Below are 20,148 nucleotides of genomic sequence, written 5' to 3'. Positions count from 1 at the left end.
CTACCCAATAGTACAATATAAGAGACTTATTTAATTATAAAAACATTTTCAATTCAATTAAAAATATTGATGTGTACATTTTACAATGAATATCTTTTTACAAAGAACATCCACATAAATATTAACACATAAATCCACATAACCACAAAATATTCTTACGAATAAAAAGATAAACATAAATACACAAACAAACTAATATTTTTTTGGTTTTGCATCTACTTTGTAAATTTTCGACAAGTCATTTCTGCTTTTAAACCTTTCATTCTGCTCACCTAATTCAATTGAAAGTGTATTTACTATAAAATTATTTCTAGTTCATTTATAAACACAGAGATTACATGAGTGACTGTGGTGATCGACAGCATGCCACAGGTATGGAATATAGATATTAGGTACCACTGTCAGACTTACCTTCACCTTTGTTGCATTGCCTGACCAATTCATCTGCTTCTACCACTTCACCAGGCCTGAAACGTAAATGTAACTGTGTGATGACAATGAACAAAGAAAGACTCAATTTGATATGTTAATGATCTCATAATTCTGATATGCTTTTGTGTGAATGAGTGTTTGTGTGTGACTTACTTCAAAACACAATCTCTCTCATTATGCCTCCATACGCAGCCAAGACTTCGGGCACGTGCACACACCTCACAGGTAGAGTACAGAGAACAACCCACTATGGGTAACTTCACCAGAGAGAGAGGAGTGCCAACCAGAGCCTCATCCTATACAGCAGAGAGACAGAGAGAATCAGTTAATCCATTCACTGGTCCCTAAATATTAGTAACATGATTTAGGAGGGAGGCAAAATTTATTAATTAAGATTGAACATACAGTATTGTTTTATATCACTAATAATAATAATAAAAAAAAAGACCACATTAAACAACATAAAAACTTATGCCATTACTTTGTATAGCAATATGTTATTCACTGGCTCCTGTGCAGAAAACAGAGGGAGTTCTTCGATAAGTGTTGCATTCGGACCAACTACAGCGACTTTGTGCAGCTCTCCATGATCTATCAACACATGCACACATGTATATATTATAAAACACATATGATGATTAAATAACTATTGATGATTAGTAAATAATAGTTTTTTAAATTTCTGTTTAAAGCTGCAGTCTGTAAATTTTGCCTCTTTGTCGCCATCTCTGTTTGAAAACCTGGAAATGCAGCTTTTTACGGAATTATCTTCCTTGCGTGGGGTTGTGAGTCGGCACGGCTCCAGCGCCGATGAATCTAATGTTTTGAGGAGTATGTGTAGCTGTCAGTCACCGCACCACTGTGGATATTTAGGCTACTGTACTTAGGAATCACAGATTCTATGTCTTGGTAGAATGACCCAAATAAGAATTTTCACCATATATTGCCATCTGAACAAGTAGCCTAAGTAACAAGTCTGCCACGTTTGTTCTGACCAACTGAGGAAAAATTATTACCATAAATCGTACTACCAATGGTGATTTAATCTAAAGATCGGTTAGCTCATATCACATTAAACCGTGCAAATTATTATTATAGTTATACTTTAATCTCAAATTATCAGTGTTAACAACATAAGCAATTCATGACTATGCGTATAGTGTGTATTAGCATGTAGATTTCAGTTTCTGTACAGTCTAATCTAACCAAAAAGCAAACTATGCTCCCTTTGAACTGGTTTTCTTTCAAATACAAATCTTGTGTAATCCCAGGCTATCTGTAATCAGAAGCATATTTAAAACTGGAATATAATTTAATTTAATTCACATTTGTTCTATAAATACATAATCCTTTCTGGATCACAATCCGCCATCAAAATGATACATTTAATTATTCAAGCTGCTGTGAGAAAAGACTATAAATGATCCTCCACCTGCAGGATCCTCGCATGCGATAGCCTACTAGCCGGGACAACTTCTTTATGTTTACAGATGTGATGTAATGACGCAGTGCCATGCTCGAATTTCGAATAAAAAAAACATTATTATAAGCTTACCGTTGTGAATCAGGCTAAAGTAAGGTGATAGTTTTGAACACTGGCTGGTTATGTACTTGCTCAAATATTGATTTCGGATAATTTTTAACCAAAAAAAGTTACGGATTGCAGCTTTAAAATCTCTTACCTGTTCCAAGGTGCAAAACAGTGGTCATGTGTTGCTTCAGACCACTGGAGGCCATTGTTAAGGTAACGGCAAGTTTAGTGTATGTGATGCCATTTCTGATCATCAGGGGTGCTGCCACCACACTGTTCTCCATAAGCGGGTGATCACGCACGAATGTCAGCACTTTATCAGGCAGCTTCAGGGAGGACTCAAAGCCCTGCTCAATCAGAGCACTATTCAAACACTGAGAGTTATAAAAGAAGAAAGGAAATAGGTCATTACAGATAATTAGTGAAACATGATGCTAACAACTCTAAGTTCATGGGTTGGTTTCCCAGCAAACACATATACTAATACTACTGTATACATTTTGATTGGGTAAATGTTTTTTTTTTCCAACTTAAACACTTGGTTGAGCCTGTTGGGTCATTTTGTGAGTTATGTTTTCAGTGTTGGGTAGTTTTTGTCTAGTGCCCTGAATTAAGTAAGGGGGAAGTGGTCATCTGATGTACTCATGTACATCATGTACCTTAAGTGACATGTGATCCAAAAATTACATCGTTGGTGACGTGAGTACCAATGACTACAATAGTATTGCTCTGTTAGTGCCTGTATGTACTGTGAATAAAATAGCACATGAACTACATCTATGTATAATACTAATTATATGGTACAGTATGGTGTTGAGTGTGTAGTTGTATACCTGTCCTGGTCGGGGTGTTGGTATGGGCTCTGGGTTAATCCAGTTCTCACAGGTCTTTTTCAGCTCTTTAAAGGGTCCATTCATCACCTTAGTGATCTCCTCCAAACTGTACACACACACGGCTGACAGCTCCCCTCTTTCCCTACACATTACAACAGGACAAACACACAAAACAACAATCATGGAGAAACAAAAAGCAGAATAAGAAATAAAATTCAAAAGAGATTAATCCAGCACAGAGGGTCAAATCAGGTCAGAAATTAAACAGAACAAAGTACCACTGTGAGGTGAATATGCCATAGAAGTGTGTGCTGCTGGAGTCTCCAGGCTGGTGCTGTACAGTGAACACATCAGTCAGAACGTTAAATCGCTGTCCACTTGCTCGATCTTCACACACCAGCTGGGCCTTCAGAAACGTCGTCCACCGCCTCTGCAGAGTCTTCATACCACCTACATCAGACTAGAAAACAGAGAGAGACCAAAATAGATCAGATATGATAGAAAATGAATGATGAAAAACAGATTGCAAAGAATAGAAGAAATTTATGACTGAAGAAATCTGAACTCAACTGGAATAGTACAATTACAAAACATATCAGCTGACAGCAGAACTACTGTACAACATCCCTCTGAGACTTCAACCAAGCCAAACCATAAAAAAACTAGAGAGACAAGACAAGAATACAGACCAGCTCTAGTTCCTACCTTGCAGACTCTGGCCACTCGGGGAACTTTGACCTTGGCGTAAAGGTCATATTCTTTAGCTACTTCAGTGAAGAAAAAGTAAATTTTGTCATCTTCACCAGTAGGATTGTTCTTCTCATCTTCTTGGATGAAGGCAGAACTGACAAACTCTGGATCTGAGTTGAGAAACAGAGAGGAGTCACAAAGAGTGTGGTTGTAAACAATCTAGGAGTAAATTCACATTAAATGATGGCTTTAATGTGTAAATGTCTGTATCTGGATGAATGGATGGATGGATGAGTGTCTTACCACTAAGCCAATTGATTGATTGTTCAGTGCGGATGCGTTCCTGCTCGATGCCTGTTGCCCTGGAAATGTCAAACATTGTGCCTAGAAAGTTACTTGTGGCAGCTGTGTAAATGATCCCTCCTGAAAGAGAGAGAAATAAAAAAGACATTTTTATTTTTAAACATTTTACTAAGTCATTTCTTTGTTTTCCATGTGTTTTGTGTTAAAACATTTTAAGAACCAAATGTCACCACGAGAATGGCACCCTGAAATCACCTACACTGTAGAGGCCAGCCAATTACGGTTATGTATATAACCTGGATCCCTGAGAAGGGGATGAGATGCTGCATTATGGTGTTGAAGCTATCGGGAAGCCTTTGCCAATCTTGATTGGCAACATAAATCATATTATGTCACTGGCAAGCAGTATTAACTGTAGTGAATCAGGCTATAGCCATGTTTATGGTACAGATGCATACCAAGTAACCAAGAGCTCTAGTGCTAAGAGGCACAAAAATATTCTGCAGCTAAATGCCCTTCAATACGTACCTTGTATGTACCTTAGCATTATAATTAGCTTTTACCATGTACAAGATTAATATACAGTGGGTACGGAAAGTATTCAAACCCCCTTAAATTTTTCACTCTTTGTTATATTGCAGCCATTTGCTAAAATCATTTAAATTCATATTTTTCCTCAATGTACACACAGCACCCCATATTGACAGAAAAGGTACAGAATTGATGACATTTTTGCTGATTTATTAAAAAAGAAAAACTGAAATATCACATGGTCCTAAGTATTCAGACCCTTTGCTCAGTATTTAGTAGAAGCACCCTTTTGATCTAATACAGCCATGAGTCTTTTTGGGAAAGATGCAACAAGTTTTTCACACCTGGATTTGGGGATCCTCTGCCATTCCTCCTTGCAGATCCTCTCCAGTTCTGTCAGGTTGGATGGTAAACGTTGGTGGACAGCCATTTTTAGGTCTCTCCAGAGATGCTCAATTGGGTTTAAGTCAGGGCTCTGGCTGGGCCATTCAAGAACAGTCAAGGAGTTGTTGTGAAGCCACTCCTTCGTTATTTTAGCTGTGTGCTTAGGGTCATTGTCTTGTTGGAAGGTAAACCTTCGCCCCAGTCTGAGGTCCTGAGCACTCTGGAGAAGGTTTTCGTCCAGGATATCCCTGTACTTGGCCACATTCATCTTTCCCTCGATTGCAACCAGTCGTCCTGTCCCTGCAGCTGAAAAACACCCCCACAGCATGATGCTGCCACCACCATGCTTCACTGTTGGGACTGTATTGGACAGGTGATGAGCAGTGCCTGGTTTTCTCCACACACACCGCTTAGAATTAAGGCCAAAAAGTTCTATCTTGGTCTCATCAAACCAGAGAATCTTCAGGTGTTTTTTAGCAAACTCCATGCGGGCTTTCATGTGTCTTGCACTGAGGAGAGGCTTCCGTCGGGCCACTCTGCCATAAAGCCCCGACTGGTGGAGGGCTGCAGTGATGGTTGACTTTCTACAACTTTCTCCCATCTCCCGACTGCATCTCTGGAGCTCAGCCACAGTGATCTTTGGGTTCTTCTTTACCTCTCTCACCAAGACTCTTCTCCCCCGATAGCTCAGTTTGGCTGGACGGCCAGCTCTAAGAAGGGTTCTGGTCGTCCCAAACGTAATCCATTTAAGGATTATGGAGGCCACTGTGCTCTTAGGAACCTTAAGTGCAGCAGAAATTTTTTTGTAACCTTGGCCAGATCTGTGCCTTGCCACAATTCTGTCTCTGAGCTCTTCAGGCAGTTCCTTTGACCTCATGATTCTCATTTGCTCTGACATGCACTGTGAGCTGTAAGGTCTTATATAGACAGGTGTGTAGCTTTCCTAATCAAGTCCAGTCAGTATAATCAAACACAGCTGAACTCAAATGAAGGTGTAGAACCATCTCAAGGATGATCCGAAGAAATGTACAGCACCTGAGTTAAATATGAGTGTCACAGCAAAGGGTCTGAATACTTAGGACCATGTGATATTTCGGTTTTTCTTTTTTAATAAATCTGCAAAAATGTCAACAATTCTGTGTTTTTCTGTCAATATGGGGTGCTGTGTGTATATTAATGAGAAAAAAAATGAACTTAAATGATTTTATCAAATGGCTGCAATATAACAAAGAGTGAAAAATTTAAGGGGGTCTGAATACTTTCCGTACCCACTGTATGTCTACCATATGGCCTTATTTAGATAGCTAAGTAAGCATGTGTTTCATACCTGCCATGACTGCTGTGTAATGCTGGCTGGGCTCAAAGGGGCATTTCCCTTTCCCCGTCTCCATCTTCATGCTACCATCTTCATGTTTCTCCAGAGAGAATGAAGAGATGATCTAAATGGGGAAGAGAAGGCAGATAAATGTAATTTCTGTCCGTCCATAAATATAAAGAAATTAGCAAAAATTAGACGAAGAAGAAACTATAACAGAGAGAGAGTACAACACACTTATAGTCATATACCACAGACAGGAGGAAAACAGTCAATCAGTCTAAAGCTAACAGGTTTACTGAAATACCATGCATATGTATAACTGTCTTATTTAGTGCATTTCTTTTTAATTGTCCTACTTAATAGTATGACAAGACTTGAGTCGGTGTAGTTGTGGAAACAAACAGACTTACAATAAATGCACACTGGGGGTCAAAGGCAAAGGTCCCACAAGCATATATGCGTCCATCACCCAAAAACTCCAGCAGACGGACGTAGTTCTTGCAATCGTCCTGTGAGGGGCAGAAGAGTAAAGAAAAACATATTTTAAGACAAATAACACAAATTAGTTTGCTATCACAGGATTTGTAAAAAAAAAATAAAAACAAATACACAGCAGTTATTTTAAATTGTAATAATACTTCACAGTATTACAGTTTTACTGTATTGTTCATTAAATATCTTTAGCCTAGGCGAAAAAGGCTTCTTTCAAAAACATTTAAAAAAATCTTACAAATTTATATAGATTTGGGTTATATGATACAATATTACAGAAAATTATACATTTAAAATTTAAAAGCAAATTAATTGAACTAGCAATTACAGTCAAGGTCACTTACAACTTTCATTATAATCATTTGATTAATAGTGTAAATGTACAGTATAAGACTCTTCAACAATTAAAAATAACATTCTAGGCCTTTTCAGGATGTCAAATATCTTAAGAGCACTGATGCTTTTCACAACTTATGTCAGGGGTGTCAAAATCCTGATCCTGTATGGCCAAGGTCCAATTAAACACTTGAAAGTAATCAAGGTCTTCAGGATTACTAGAATCTACCAGGTAGGTATGATGGGATACACTGGAGATAAACTCTGCAGGACGATGGCCCTCCAGAACAAGGACTGGACACCCCTGACTTATGAGAATGTGTCACTTTGAAACCATTGCTGAGAAGAACAAGAGAGTTTCTGTATCAATAACAGTGATTGGTAACCTGAACCCCCAATGGGCTGTCTCTGAGACCCCAGGGCATTTTCTACAGTGAGACCTGCCCTTTTTATCCTTCAAAGGGCACAGTTAATTGGTAATGACTGACATTTCACAGTATAAGGCAAATAAGAGGTTTTCATTCACAAATGCATCCTATCACATATGTCAGGTTCTAATTTTGATTAAAACCAGCTGGTGTTACTTGAAAAGTTTCAATTTCAGGACTAGACAGACCATTAAGTACATCAATAAAGATTAATGAGAGCCCAGCCTGTATCGATTCAGAGTTTTCCATGTGTTTTAATTGAACGTGATGTGAACGTGTTAGAGGGGAAAAGTGTTCATTCAAAATAACCAGTCGCAAGTCTCCATGGGTCAATTAGCTCACTCCTTCAAATCTTTTTTTTTTTGTTGTTTCCTCTTCTCCATTCTATCACGACATACCTTTTGTTTGCCTAATCACACCCTTTCTGACCCTCCCCCATTGGGGCCTCAGCCCACTTGTCAATCACCCACAGGCCCCACCCCCCCATCAATGTAGCAATGAATGCTAACCACAAATAAGTGAGCTCATTATCTCTCTCACACACACACACACACACACACACACACTCAAGTGAGAGAAGGACAGAGAGAATGACACGCACACAGGGAACGATACTAAAGAGCAAATATGCACTCAGTATATATATTTTTTATTATTAAAAAGGTTTAAACGTTAAGAAATAAATTGTAATTTAGAAAAACAGCATTACTCACTTTATCTGGGTAACCCCCCTGTTATTGAACACTTTTACTCACAGAATAAATTAATCATTGCTTTCTGTAAATGTGCATTTCTACAGTGCTATCTGTAACTGAATATATTTAATTTTGCAATGATGCTGCATCCACGCTGCTAGTGTCAGTGAAATTGTGACTACTGTCATATTGGTCCAGTGCTAATGGCACCCTTAAAAACATTCCTAAAAAATAAATAAAGCAGGAAAATGGTGGATTTGGAAGTAGGATCTTTTCCAACCATTTCACAAGGTTCATATCATTTGTTTACTTTCTATTGAGCTTTTTACCCCCCCCCCCAACACACACACACACACACACACACACACACTATATGAGTTTACCTCTGTTTTTCCCTTAGCAACACAAGATTTCCTCTTTTCTTCTGGAACACTCCACTCAATCTACATAAATATTGAGAGAGAGAAAGATAGAGAGAGATCAGTACTTCAGATTGTTTGCTGGTTAAAAAGAAACCATGTCAGCCATGATTACGCAAAATATAACACATTAAAATGTATATTCAGTGTCTGTGAATGTTATTTACTTCTTTAGGTATCAAATATATTAATACATTCAGCCAAAATCTGAAAATAGCAATTGTGGTCATTTCACAACATTAAACAACAGATTTTAAGAGATAGTTTTCACAAAAAAAATTATGATTTCTCACAAAAAAACAAAAAAGATAATTTGAGTAAACCTGTTGTACAGGTGTGAAAAAGTGTTCGCCCACTTCCTGAATTTTTATTTTATTGCATGTTTGTCACACTTTAATGTTTCAGATCATCAAACAAATTTAAATATTAATCAAAGATAACACAAGTAAACACAACATACAGTTTTTAAATGAAGGTTTTTTTATGTTAAAACATAACTGTGGTTTTAAAGGTTATAAAGCCATTTCTAAAGCGTTGGGACTCCAGCGAACCACAGTGAGAGCCATTATCCACAAATGGAGAAAACATGGAACATTGGTGAACCTTCCCAGGAGTGGACGGCCGACCAAAATTACCCCAAGAGCACAGCGACGACTCATCCAAGAGGTCACAAAAGACCCCACAACAACATCTAAAGAACTGCAGGCCTCACTTGCCTCAGTTAAGGTCCGTGTTCATGACTCCACCATAAGAAAGAGACTGGGCAAAAATGGCCTGCATGGCAGAGTTCCAAGACGAAAACCGCTGCTGAGCAAAAAAAACAAAGGCTCGTCTCAGTTTTGCCAGAAAACATCTTGATAATCCCCAAGACTTTTGGGAAAATACTCTGTGGACTGACGAGACGAAAGTTTAACTTTTTGGAAGGTGTGCGTCCCATTACATCTGGCGTAAAAGTAACACAGCATTTCAGAAAAAGAACATCATACCAGCAGTAAAATATGGTGGTGGTAGTGTGATGGTCTGGGGCTGTTTTGCTGCTTCAGGACCTGGAAGACTTGGTGTGATAAATGGAACCATGAATTCAGCTGTCTACCAAAAAATCCTGAAGGACAATGTCCGGCCATCTGTTCGTGACCTCAAGCTGAAGCGAATTTGGGTTCTGCAGCAGGACAATGATCCAAAACACACCAGCAAATCCACCTCTGAATGGCTGAAGAAAAACAAAATGAAGACTTTGGAGTGGCCTAGTCAAAGTCCTGACCTGAATCCTATTGAGATGCTGTGGCATGACCTTAAAAAGGCAGTTCATGCTCGAAAACCCTCCAATGTGGCTGAATTACAACAATTCTGCCAAGATGAGAGGGCCAAAATTCCTCCACAGAGCTGTAACAGACTCATTGCAAGTTATCGCAAATGCTTGATTGCAGTTGTTGCTGCTAAGGGTGGCCCAACCAGTTATTAGGTTTAGGGGGCAAGCACTTTTTCACACAGGGCCATGTGGGTTTGGATTTTGTTTTCCCTTCATAATAAAAAAACTTCATTCAAAAACTGCATATTTGATTAATATCTCAATTTGTTTGATGATCTGAAACATTAAAGTGTGACAAAAAAAATCAGGAAGGGGGCCAACACTTTTTCATAACACTATTTCTTCCAAGTAATTATTTCAGTAAATGATGATTCAAATTTCAGCCTGTTTCTTAAACAAAACTATAACATGGCTTCAAGTGAGTACAGTATTAAATTATTTAATTATTATAAATATTAAAATAATATAACTCTTATTTGAATTAAAATTCTAATTAATGAAAATGTAAACACACATATATATATATTTAATTTTTTTAATTTTTTTTGTATTTAGAAAAAAGGTACTTTGTTCAAGTGTTCATTGTCAAGTGTATAATCCACGTCTCAAAAAGATGGCACTTTCAAACTAAATCTGTAATCTGTGTGCAGAAATCTTTCACACTCACAAAAAAATACAGATTACATGGATTCCTAATGTCTGGATGTCTGGACAATGGTAAATGTGACAGCACCTATATCCCATTTTTGGAGTTTGACAGATCCTGGTCACTGTGTGGCCATCAATATTCTGCCAAACAATATACTGTCTGTCAGACTGTGTGTTTTCCTGCTCTTTGCACAAACCAAATATTACATAACTAACAAAATAAATAAACAGACATTAAAATATTGATGTAAGATTAAAGAGACAATAGAGTGATATGAGATACTATACTATACTATACTTAGTACAGTGCAGAGACTGGTTGTCAAATATACAGTTTATAAAGACAAATAAAATCATTATACAAAAATATTTGATCACAGAATGCCGTGACTGATCAATCAGAATCAAGTATTCCAGAACGCTGTGTAAAAAAAAAAACGTATACTGAGATTCTACTTTTTGGTATTTCCACATTTGTCACGGCACCCTGTGGTCTTTCTAGTCACATAATCAAATAATTTCAAACCAAACCAATATTTCATGTCCATTAATTATTTATTTGGCAAATTACAGTCCTTTAGGATGATACAATACCTGATCATCTTCTTTAGTGAATTATTCAGTTTTTACTTTACTGACTGGTTGTCTGTGCATTATTCTTTACATTGAAATGAGGTTAAAATTATATGTGTATGTTCTCAATGAGCTAAAAAATATTTTACAGAGAAATTCTAACCCCAAAAATCTAAAACACTTTGCCTTGGGACAGGACTGTATATAAGCACAGGAAATGAGTTATCGTGATATCAGTGCTATGATCTCACCACAGTAGCTCTCCTTAATCTTAATATCTAATATTACATGACACTTCACAGAGTAATTTTGCTTCCAGACAATGAACAGTGCAGATGGAGGTACTTTTCAAGCATGTCCTGGGCTCTGTGTGTGCTTGAGGGTAAACGGACGTGAAGCCACATTACAGTGTGTGATGAATTTTGACTGTGATGATTGGAGACTGTGATGAGATGTGGCTGCTGGGGGAAAGGGGAGGGACGTTGGGGAGGGTTAATTTGGTTAGAGAGCTGCACTAGCAACCAGGGATGAGATCATCTAGTTTAGCTTGATGAAAAGCAGTGTATTGAATCCTGTTGGGCTGTCTGTTATGATGACTGTATGTGAGTGTGTTGATGTGCCGTTTGGATGTCTTTGGCACAAAGCATTTTATGTAATGATTTGCCTGATTTAATCTTTCCACTTTAATTAAATCTTTTTCGTTATGACAGTTAAATAAACACAACTGACCCTTCCCCTGTAGGCTTGATTGACAGGCGATCTGACCAATCATAATCTGCCATTTTGTCTGACAAACAAATCAGACCGGAGAGTAGAGAAGATTAATGTTGGTGGACTTGAACTTGAAAAATTGTGTGTATTGACGTCTTTTCCCATTTGAAACAAGGTACCTTCTGAAGTTCATTCATGTTTATTTTGTGCTATAACTAGACGAGTAATAAATGACCCGTTCACATGCCGCTTGAACTGAGGTGCTACACCGATATGTCACAACACATTACAGAGCCACAAAATGGTATTTATTGTTTGTTTTCATAAAAATAATTACGAAATTTTGAAAGCTGACATTTTGTTTCATAACAAAAGTAACCTGTTCTGTCTTGTCTGTCAGCATGTTGTTAGTGTCTTCTTTGCTCTGCAATGTATTTTTCACTGCGTGAGAACATGATGTGTGGTGTGAAGGTGCAGTTGCTTGAAGAAAGTAGCAACAGCAACTAAAGCCCAAAACACACTGCACGATTTTAGCAATCCTATAAGGTCACTGCATGCCACACTGTGCGAAATGGATCTAATAAACTTGGCTATGACGTGTATGTAGACTGTACGATGATGACACCTATTGACTCATACAATACGACTCACGTTCCTATAGAAGAATAAAACGTCATCAGCATGCGCTAGTGGTAAACAAAAAGAGCATGATAAATCACACTTTAGCAGTTGTATTCATGTGTGCTGAAAAAAACGTTGCGTTGATTTCATGTCGCATTTTTATTTGTTGGTCAGTAAACGTGGATCGTACCAGCAAACACACGGTGCGATAATCATGCTGTAACGTTGGCCATCTTTGGTCGCAAGACCGTGAAAATAGCCACCTTCACAATCACAGAAATTGCCACGATTGTTTCACGATGCCAATCTTTCGCCTGGGACAGCTGAAAAAAGGGTCTTTGCAAAGTGTCAATTGCCTCAGTTAGTGTAAATGGAACACTTGACAATAAGCTTAACCCAAGCTTGAACCCAACTTCTATGAATTTTGAAGCCTATAAGTACAATCAACAGGAGTAAAAAAACAAGCTATAAAACCAACAACACAACAGTTGACTTCGATATCACCACCTCTAAGATTCTGATAACTCTTTTGGTCTTTATTTAAAATCTACAGATTGGCAAGTTTGCAAGAGTAAACCCAATAAAAATACAGCTTTAGTAAAAAAGCTAACGAGTAAGTAGATGAGTTTGCGTTTTATGTCACAGAATAAAATGTGAAAATATCTTGGCCTTTGTGTTAACCACAGACCTTATTTCAGTGATTTAACAAACAAACAAAAAAAGAATTGAAGAATCATTGACATCGGGACAGTGAAACCGGAAATGCAAAAATGCAAAGACATTTCCGGATTTAGGAATCATTCTCTAGATTAATAAATGCTATAATTCATTACTAGTTAATTGTTTGTTCATAATACCATTAAAGCATTAACTATCTTAACTACATAAATAATAAAGACAGACCTTTAGGAAAATTTGTAAAATTCACTCCAAGAAAAAAAAGAGAGCTCACCATCTTCCTCTTCGATAGATTAGCAGTATCCACAGCAATGACTGCATCCCGTGCACCAAGGTAGAGCATCCCAGACACACGGTCCAATAGGAAGGTGCTGAAGTTATTTACGCCACTAAAATCAGGGGAACCAAGCCTAGAAATTTCTGCTGAGAAATAGAAAGCAGCATGGATTAAATCTCATAAATCGAAAGATTTATCCTAGCAATTTTCAATAAGTCATATATATTAAAAATAAAAACAGACAACTTTCTTCATTGCATTCATGCTCACACAGACCTTTGAAGCTAGTCATACTAAAATAATGATATTTACTACATTCAATACCAGGGGTTCTCAACTCTGGTCCTCGAGGTCCACTTTCCTGCACAATTTACCTCCAACCTTGGTCAAACTCACCTACCAGTAACTTTCTCATAATCCTGAAGATCTTTATAAGCTTGTTCAGGTGTGTTTGATTAGGGTTGGAGCAAAACTCTGCAGGAAAGAAGACCTTGAGGGCCAGAGTTGAGAACCCCTGCCCTATACCCTAACCCTCACACGTAAGCCTGACATCAAACATACAAACTACAGCAAAATATGATTCTTGAACCTTTCAAGTAGTGAAGACCACTTCAAATGTTGGTTTTATTATATTTGTGAGGATATTTTCTTATAAGAACAGCATAAACACATTCTGAATGTCTGTGTAGCAGTGGTGAGGATTAGTAATTCTGTTCAGATATGTATATTAGCATGTGGGTTGAGGCTCTGAAATTGTAATGCTGTTTAAGATGTGCTATATCTGATGCCCATGGCGAATTTAATACAGCATCTGCACTACACTGCATTTAATCTGTTCCTCTTTATTTTAAATGTGAAACACTCATTTGCTCCATTACTGCAATCACAACCATGTCTGTGTATTTAAGAGATTAGAGAAATATATATAGAAACAGCGAGAGGAGGACGACGGCAGGTTTGAGAAGAGGACTGATCACACTCATCTTGTAGTGTGATATGAGTGTCAGAGTATCAGTAAGTGACACAAAGAAAGTGAATGCTCATTTCTAGAGCAGATCAGGGCTGCATTTCCCAAAAGCATTGTGAGCCTAAGTTGATCGTAGCTCCATTGGTTTCAATGGGTCTAAGATGTACTTAAGCTTACGATGCTTTTGGGAAATGCAGCCCAGACTGTTAATATCACGTGTCTCGTCTGTTCAGTGTCTGAACTCATGGGACACATTAAACAGAGATTCTCCTACTCTCAATCTTTGAGTCAATCATGCAAAATTCCCTCTTCCTTTATTTGCACACATACTCTTTTAAGTTCAGGCCTGCATAGGAATGTTTGGACAAAATTGTATACCACACTAAAAACAATCCCTACTTATTAAGGCCTATTCAAACCAAGCAGCTTTTTGGCGCAAAAAATTGGTGATAAACATTTTATTTGAATCATGGCAGTTAACGCATCTGTTCACACCGACAAGAGCTTTCAAATGCCGTCTAAAGAAAAAAATGGAAAATGTGTGTTTTTATTGCAACGTTTTGTGTACAGAACACACAATTAAAGGCATTTATGACAAATATCAGTCAGAGCAATATCATAGCAATATCTCTATATGCAAATATCATAACAGTGTTGTAATTGTGTACTGCTATATTTCTGCTTTTCCATTATTGCCACCTACTGCAAAAGAGTGAAATTGCATTTTATTCCAGCCATCTGCCATTTCATTTACATTGGTCTGAAAAGACATATATCACAGCTGATGATTATAGCCATACTGGATTTTTGTGCCGAACATTTATTTTGATGTGAACAGGCCTTTAGGGGGTATTTCTATTTTATGTAGTTGTTAAGGCCACAGTGCATGTTATCTAAATGTAATCATATTGTAAACACCCATAGACAAATTTATCTAACCATGTATTCTTTGTATGCTTAGCTTAGCTTTTCGGCTAATTAGTTTTTACACAATATGGCAACTCCACCCTGGCCCAATGTTTCGCAATCAAAAAATTAAATAAAATAAAATAAATATAAGAGAGAAGTAAATGGATGAGACAGAACAACAACAAACTACTGGAGATGGCCACAACATGCCGGCATTGACAAGCATTTCTGTGAGAGGGTTAGGAGATAACCGCAACTCTAGTTTAAAGAAGCACAAAGACATTTTTATTTGTCATAACTTCTGAAATTAAATAGCACAGACTGGACAACAATGAAAGTTCTAGTATGCATGTGTTGAGCACCTGTGTTCATGTAGGTTATCAAATCACGTGTATTTTGAAAAAAGTTTAGCTGTGTTTACATCAAAACGGAAGTATACTTTGGGCATTAGAGTGTCCTGGGTGGTTTTTATGCTGTCATATGGTTGCTTAGGTGTGCTGAGTGTTTGCTTAAGCATTGTTAGGTGGTTGCATGCATTAGGCTTATAACATTATACTCTTTTCACCATCACACACCCACACACACACACACACACACATATACACATGCATGTTTGTATATGTGGTTTACGGGGATTCTCCATAGGTGGATGCTTTTATACTGTACAAGATGTATTTTCTATCCCCTTACCCTAAACCAACCCATCACAGAAAACGAAGCATTTTTAGATTTTCTAAAAAAAATAAAAGAAACAACAACACAATTTAGTATGTATTGTGTCCTCATAAACCATGTTCATGTTGTAATACCTATGTCATTATACACATTTGTGTCCTCATAAAGCAAATTAACCTGTACAAACAAACACACAGGTTTCCATGTTTATGGGGACATTCCATAGACGTGATGGGTTTTTTTTGGTTGTTTGTTTGTTACTTTACAAACTGTAAAACTGTATCTCCCTACTCTATCCCTACCCTTAAACCTACTCCTCACATAAAACTTTCTGCTATTTTATATTTTTTAAAATCTTCATTCTGTATGATTTATAAGTTGTTTTCCTCATGGAGACCAAAAATGTTTCCACAAGGTCAAAAATGACTGATATTCCTATATTTGTGGGGACATTTGGTCCCCATAATGCAGGGTATACCAGGTAAACACATACACACACACATTTACAATGAGCTTGCTAAGCGTGGATGAACATCATTTAATACAGCAAGATAATCACGTCCTTCTAAAGCTAATATCTAACAGCTGCCAAGCCAAATGTGTCACGTTATAATTCCTCACTAATACTCTGTAACACACAAAGATGTGTGATAGTGCATGGACACACACAGACCGGACCTAAGATAAACTGCACACTTTATCTTCAACAAACAACATCTAACAAACACACACAGCACAAGTAGACATTTTTATATGAAATGAAACTGTAAAACACTTTGGACAGCAAAAGATATTTCATAAACCTGCTTTTCATCATCAAAATCAGTTTTAGAGCTCAAGCTAACATACAAGCAGTTTACACTCCGTCTGCATACAACTCTCTCTCAATCTGTGCATCACTATCCGCCAACAACAAACCCCAACCTCTTCCATCATTTCTAGCTGTCATTCCCAATGAGTGACACAGAGAAGCGAAAAGTTAATGATGGAGGCAGTAGATGGAAATAGACAAAGCCACTTGCTTTAGGCAAGGTCCTGCTAAATGTCCTCATGTCACTTTCCAATTCCTTTTTCCTCCAGGACCTTCCAGAAATGTTTCCCCCCACTCTGCTGTGCATACTGATGTGGTGTTGGTTCCTAGAGCTAGACCATCTGCCCCCGATCCCCCAAACCAAGCGCCAATCTCTTACAACTGTGTCTCTGACCACTTGTCTGTGAGGGAGTATGTGTGTGTGAGCAAGAGAGAGACTGAGTGTGACTGAGACAGACAACATAGACATATTTAGAGATGCACAGCAGGAACTGATGCAAGAACAAATGTTCAAAATTCTCGTTCAGTCTTACACACACACACACACACACACACACACAGGCAGGTTGAAATGGTAAAATACAGAGCAATGGATCTTGTCACTAAGGCTCCAGCGCCTCACTATCATAGGCTGATACAGCAGCCAAAGCCAACCTCCTGTCATTAATCATTCATTCAGTCTCAGCACATTAATCATGAATGACGAACGAGAGAGAGGGTAAAAGGGGGGAGATGAGGGCATGAGTGAATTTGGTGTGCTGGTCTCTCCTCTTACCACTCTGTAAAATATTTTCTTTCTCCTTTACTGCCTTCTCATGCCCAAACTCCAAAAAATCGTTTTGATTTCCATCATTCTCTTTCTCTGCTGTGTTGTATTGGCCCCACAGTATGTTGAGTGGGCAGCATAAATGCTCTCTGATTGGCTCTAGCAGCTGAGCGATTTTGGGAATTGAAGTTTTAGAAGGAGAGGGGTTCACTCCTGCTGAATAATGTACACTAAAACTGAATCTGTCAATCACAGAGAGAAAGCAGCTTACAGTGTTAATGTAAATAGAATTAGCTACTGACAGAAATAACACTATAATGGAATACTGTCAGTCCTGTGTCTTGTTTTCCCCTCCTCTCGTGTCTCTATTTGACCATCCTCGTTCCTGTGATCATTAGTTAATTAGTCCCGATCCCCGTTTGATTAGTCCTCACCTGTTCCTCGTTGATTTCCCCACGTTTATAAGCCCTGTGTTTCCCTGCCTCTGTGTCCGGTCTGAATGTCATCTATGTTCGTCTCTCCCCAAGCTCCGTGTTCCTCAATGTGGATTTCAATAAAGGATATTATTTTGGAATCTCCTTGTCTCCGCGCTCCTTGTGCCCCGAGAGGGCTCTGACAGAAGACCGGACCTATACAGTAAGCGGCGTCCAACGTTTTTTGTTTTCATTTTTTGAAAGTGTTTTTATTTTTTCCAGTTTTTGCTCCGCGGCATGGATGCCGCCTCCCGCTTCGCCGCCCTGATCCGCGAAGATCATCCCTTTTTTGAATATGCGGAGAAGTTCCACAAGATCGCCACGGCGACGTCGTGGGACGATACAACGCTGAACAAGCTGTTCTGGCTCGGGGCAAATAGTCACCGTTCCGTGGACCTCCCAGACACTACCGGCCTGAGCTGGAGAGAGGGGATTTACTGGGAAGCGTCCGGGCCTGAGCCAACCCGCCCTCGTCCGCGGCTCTCCCGAGCCCTCTGCAATTCGCACTTCCAGAGCGCCCCAGCGAATCTGTGCTTCCAGAGCGCCCCCGCAAATCCGCGCTTCAAGAACGCTCTCCTGTGCCTGCTCCTCACAGGTGCTCTCCTGCGTCTCCGCTGGTCCCGTCCAGCTCTCCTGCGTCTCCGCTGGTCCCGTCCAGCTCAGTTCTTCAAGAGCGCCCCCAAGTGTCTGCGCTTCAAAAGTGCCCCCAAGTGTCTGCGCTTCAAGAGCACCCCCAAGTGTCTGCGCTTCAAAAGCACCCCCAAGTGTCTGTGCTTCAAGAGCGCCCCCAAGTGTCTGCGCTTCAAGAGCGCCCTCCAGTGCCGGCTCCCGCACGTGCCCTCCAGTGCCGGCTCCTTGCATGTGCCCTCCTGCGTCTCCGCTGGTTCTATCCAGCTCCGCGCTGCAAGAGCGCCCCCCCCAGAGTCCGCGCTGCAAGAGCGCCCCACAGAGCCCGCTCCCCCAGAGTTCCCCATAGAGCCCTTTCTTCAGTGGCCCCCAGGGGGGAACTTCCCCAAGAAAATTTTGGGGGGGGGGGTTATAGGGTCATGGCCTGTGTGGCCGGGCCGAGGGCCAAGGCCACAGAACCCGAAAAAATAAGGCCATGGCCTCCCGAGTCCCCGGATCCGCCATGGCCTCCCGAGTCCCCGGATCCGCCATGGCCTCCCGAGTCCCCTGACCCGCCATGGCCTCCCGAGTCCCCTGACCCGCCATGGCCTCCCGAGTCCCCTGACCCGCCATGGCCTCCCGAGTCTCCGGATCCGCCATGGCCTCCCGAGTCCCCTGACCCGCCATGGCCTCTGGAGTCCCATGTACTGCCATGGCCTCCTGTGTCTCCCGTTCCACCATGGCTCCCGGAATGGGCCCCTGCTCTGTAGGCAGGTAGCCCTGCCCCTTGATCCCTGGAGGCCTCCAGAGCGCCCACCCCCCCTCCCCATTAGATGGAATAGGGCGTGAGGACACGCCTTCCGGAGGGGGGCTTTATGTCAGTCCTGTGTCTTGTTTTCCCCTCCTCTCGTGTCTCTATTTGACCTTCCTCGTTCCTGTGATCATTAGTTAATTAGTCCCGAGCCCCGTTTGATTAGTCCTCACCTGTTCCTCGTTGATTTCCCCATGTTTATAAGCCCTGTGTTTCCCTGCCTCTGTGTCCGGTCTGAACGTCATCCATGTTCGTCTCTCTCCAAGCTCTGTGTTCCTCGATGTGGATTTCAATAAAGGATATTATTTTGGAATATCCTTGTCTCCGCGCTCCTTGTGTCCCGAGAGGGCTCTGACAAATACTTGATCTTGATTGAGGTTTTTTCAGTTTCTTTGAATGCTTTTGTAACAGGGTTCTGGCTTGGTTTATTTTGAGCTCCAATATGTCTGGGGGAAAAACAGCAAGTTTTCTAGTGCTAATCTATGTACATAATTATTTAACAATTCTAAAATTATTGTTTCAGACATACTTTATTTTAATCATTTTACAAAATGACATTGCTAAACATAAAAAAAATAGCAATTCTCACTTTGTTCTTCTCAAATCTCATAGTTTTATCTAAAAATGCATCTAGTTTGGTTGTCACAAGTTCTAACTATGTAAGTTCAAGTTTCAAAGCACCCAATGCTCAAATTTGAACCTTAAATTTGCACATATAAATACATGATCAGAACTCCATGCAGCTCCTGTATTACTTTCCACTGGAAATGAATGACTTCTGGTCTGTGGTTTGTGTGAGGTAGAGAAAAGGAAGCTTTACACTGTCTGTTAATGAATGTTTCTCTATGTGTCAACAAGGAAAACCCCTGCATTGCTCATACACAGACTCTAATTATTAACCTGGTTTACTTTTCCAGTAGC

General features: G+C 39.7%; 1 protein-coding gene across 2 annotated transcripts in view; it reads right to left on the bottom strand.

Annotated features, from left to right (window-relative positions):
• Positions 1-20,148, bottom strand: part of LOC306871029 (semaphorin-4F-like) — a 73,704-nt gene that overhangs the window by 3,220 nt on the left and 50,336 nt on the right. Inside the window, exons 2-13 of one of the 2 annotated variants that reach the window (XM_079418688.1) lie at positions 13,207-13,355; positions 8,357-8,416; positions 6,433-6,531; positions 6,032-6,143; positions 3,790-3,909; positions 3,502-3,656; positions 3,075-3,256; positions 2,797-2,938; positions 2,115-2,337; positions 914-1,023; positions 586-728; positions 412-467 (exon numbers count right to left, since the gene is read on the bottom strand). In XM_079418688.1, coding sequence (XP_079274814.1) covers positions 412-467; positions 586-728; positions 914-1,023; positions 2,115-2,337; positions 2,797-2,938; positions 3,075-3,256; positions 3,502-3,656; positions 3,790-3,909; positions 6,032-6,143; positions 6,433-6,531; positions 8,357-8,416; positions 13,207-13,355 — 1,551 coding nt within the window. The remainder of the gene's footprint in view (positions 1-411; positions 468-585; positions 729-913; positions 1,024-2,114; positions 2,338-2,796; positions 2,939-3,074; positions 3,257-3,501; positions 3,657-3,789; positions 3,910-6,031; positions 6,144-6,432; positions 6,532-8,356; positions 8,417-13,206; positions 13,356-20,148) is intronic. The other variant, XM_079418689.1, reaches the window with a different exon arrangement.

The sequence above is a fragment of the Barbus barbus genome (genome assembly GCF_936440315.1).
Source record: "Barbus barbus genome assembly, chromosome: 1".
In the NCBI taxonomy this organism is placed as follows: Eukaryota; Metazoa; Chordata; class Actinopteri; order Cypriniformes; family Cyprinidae; genus Barbus; species Barbus barbus.
This window is presented reverse-complemented; position numbering and strand designations above follow the sequence as displayed.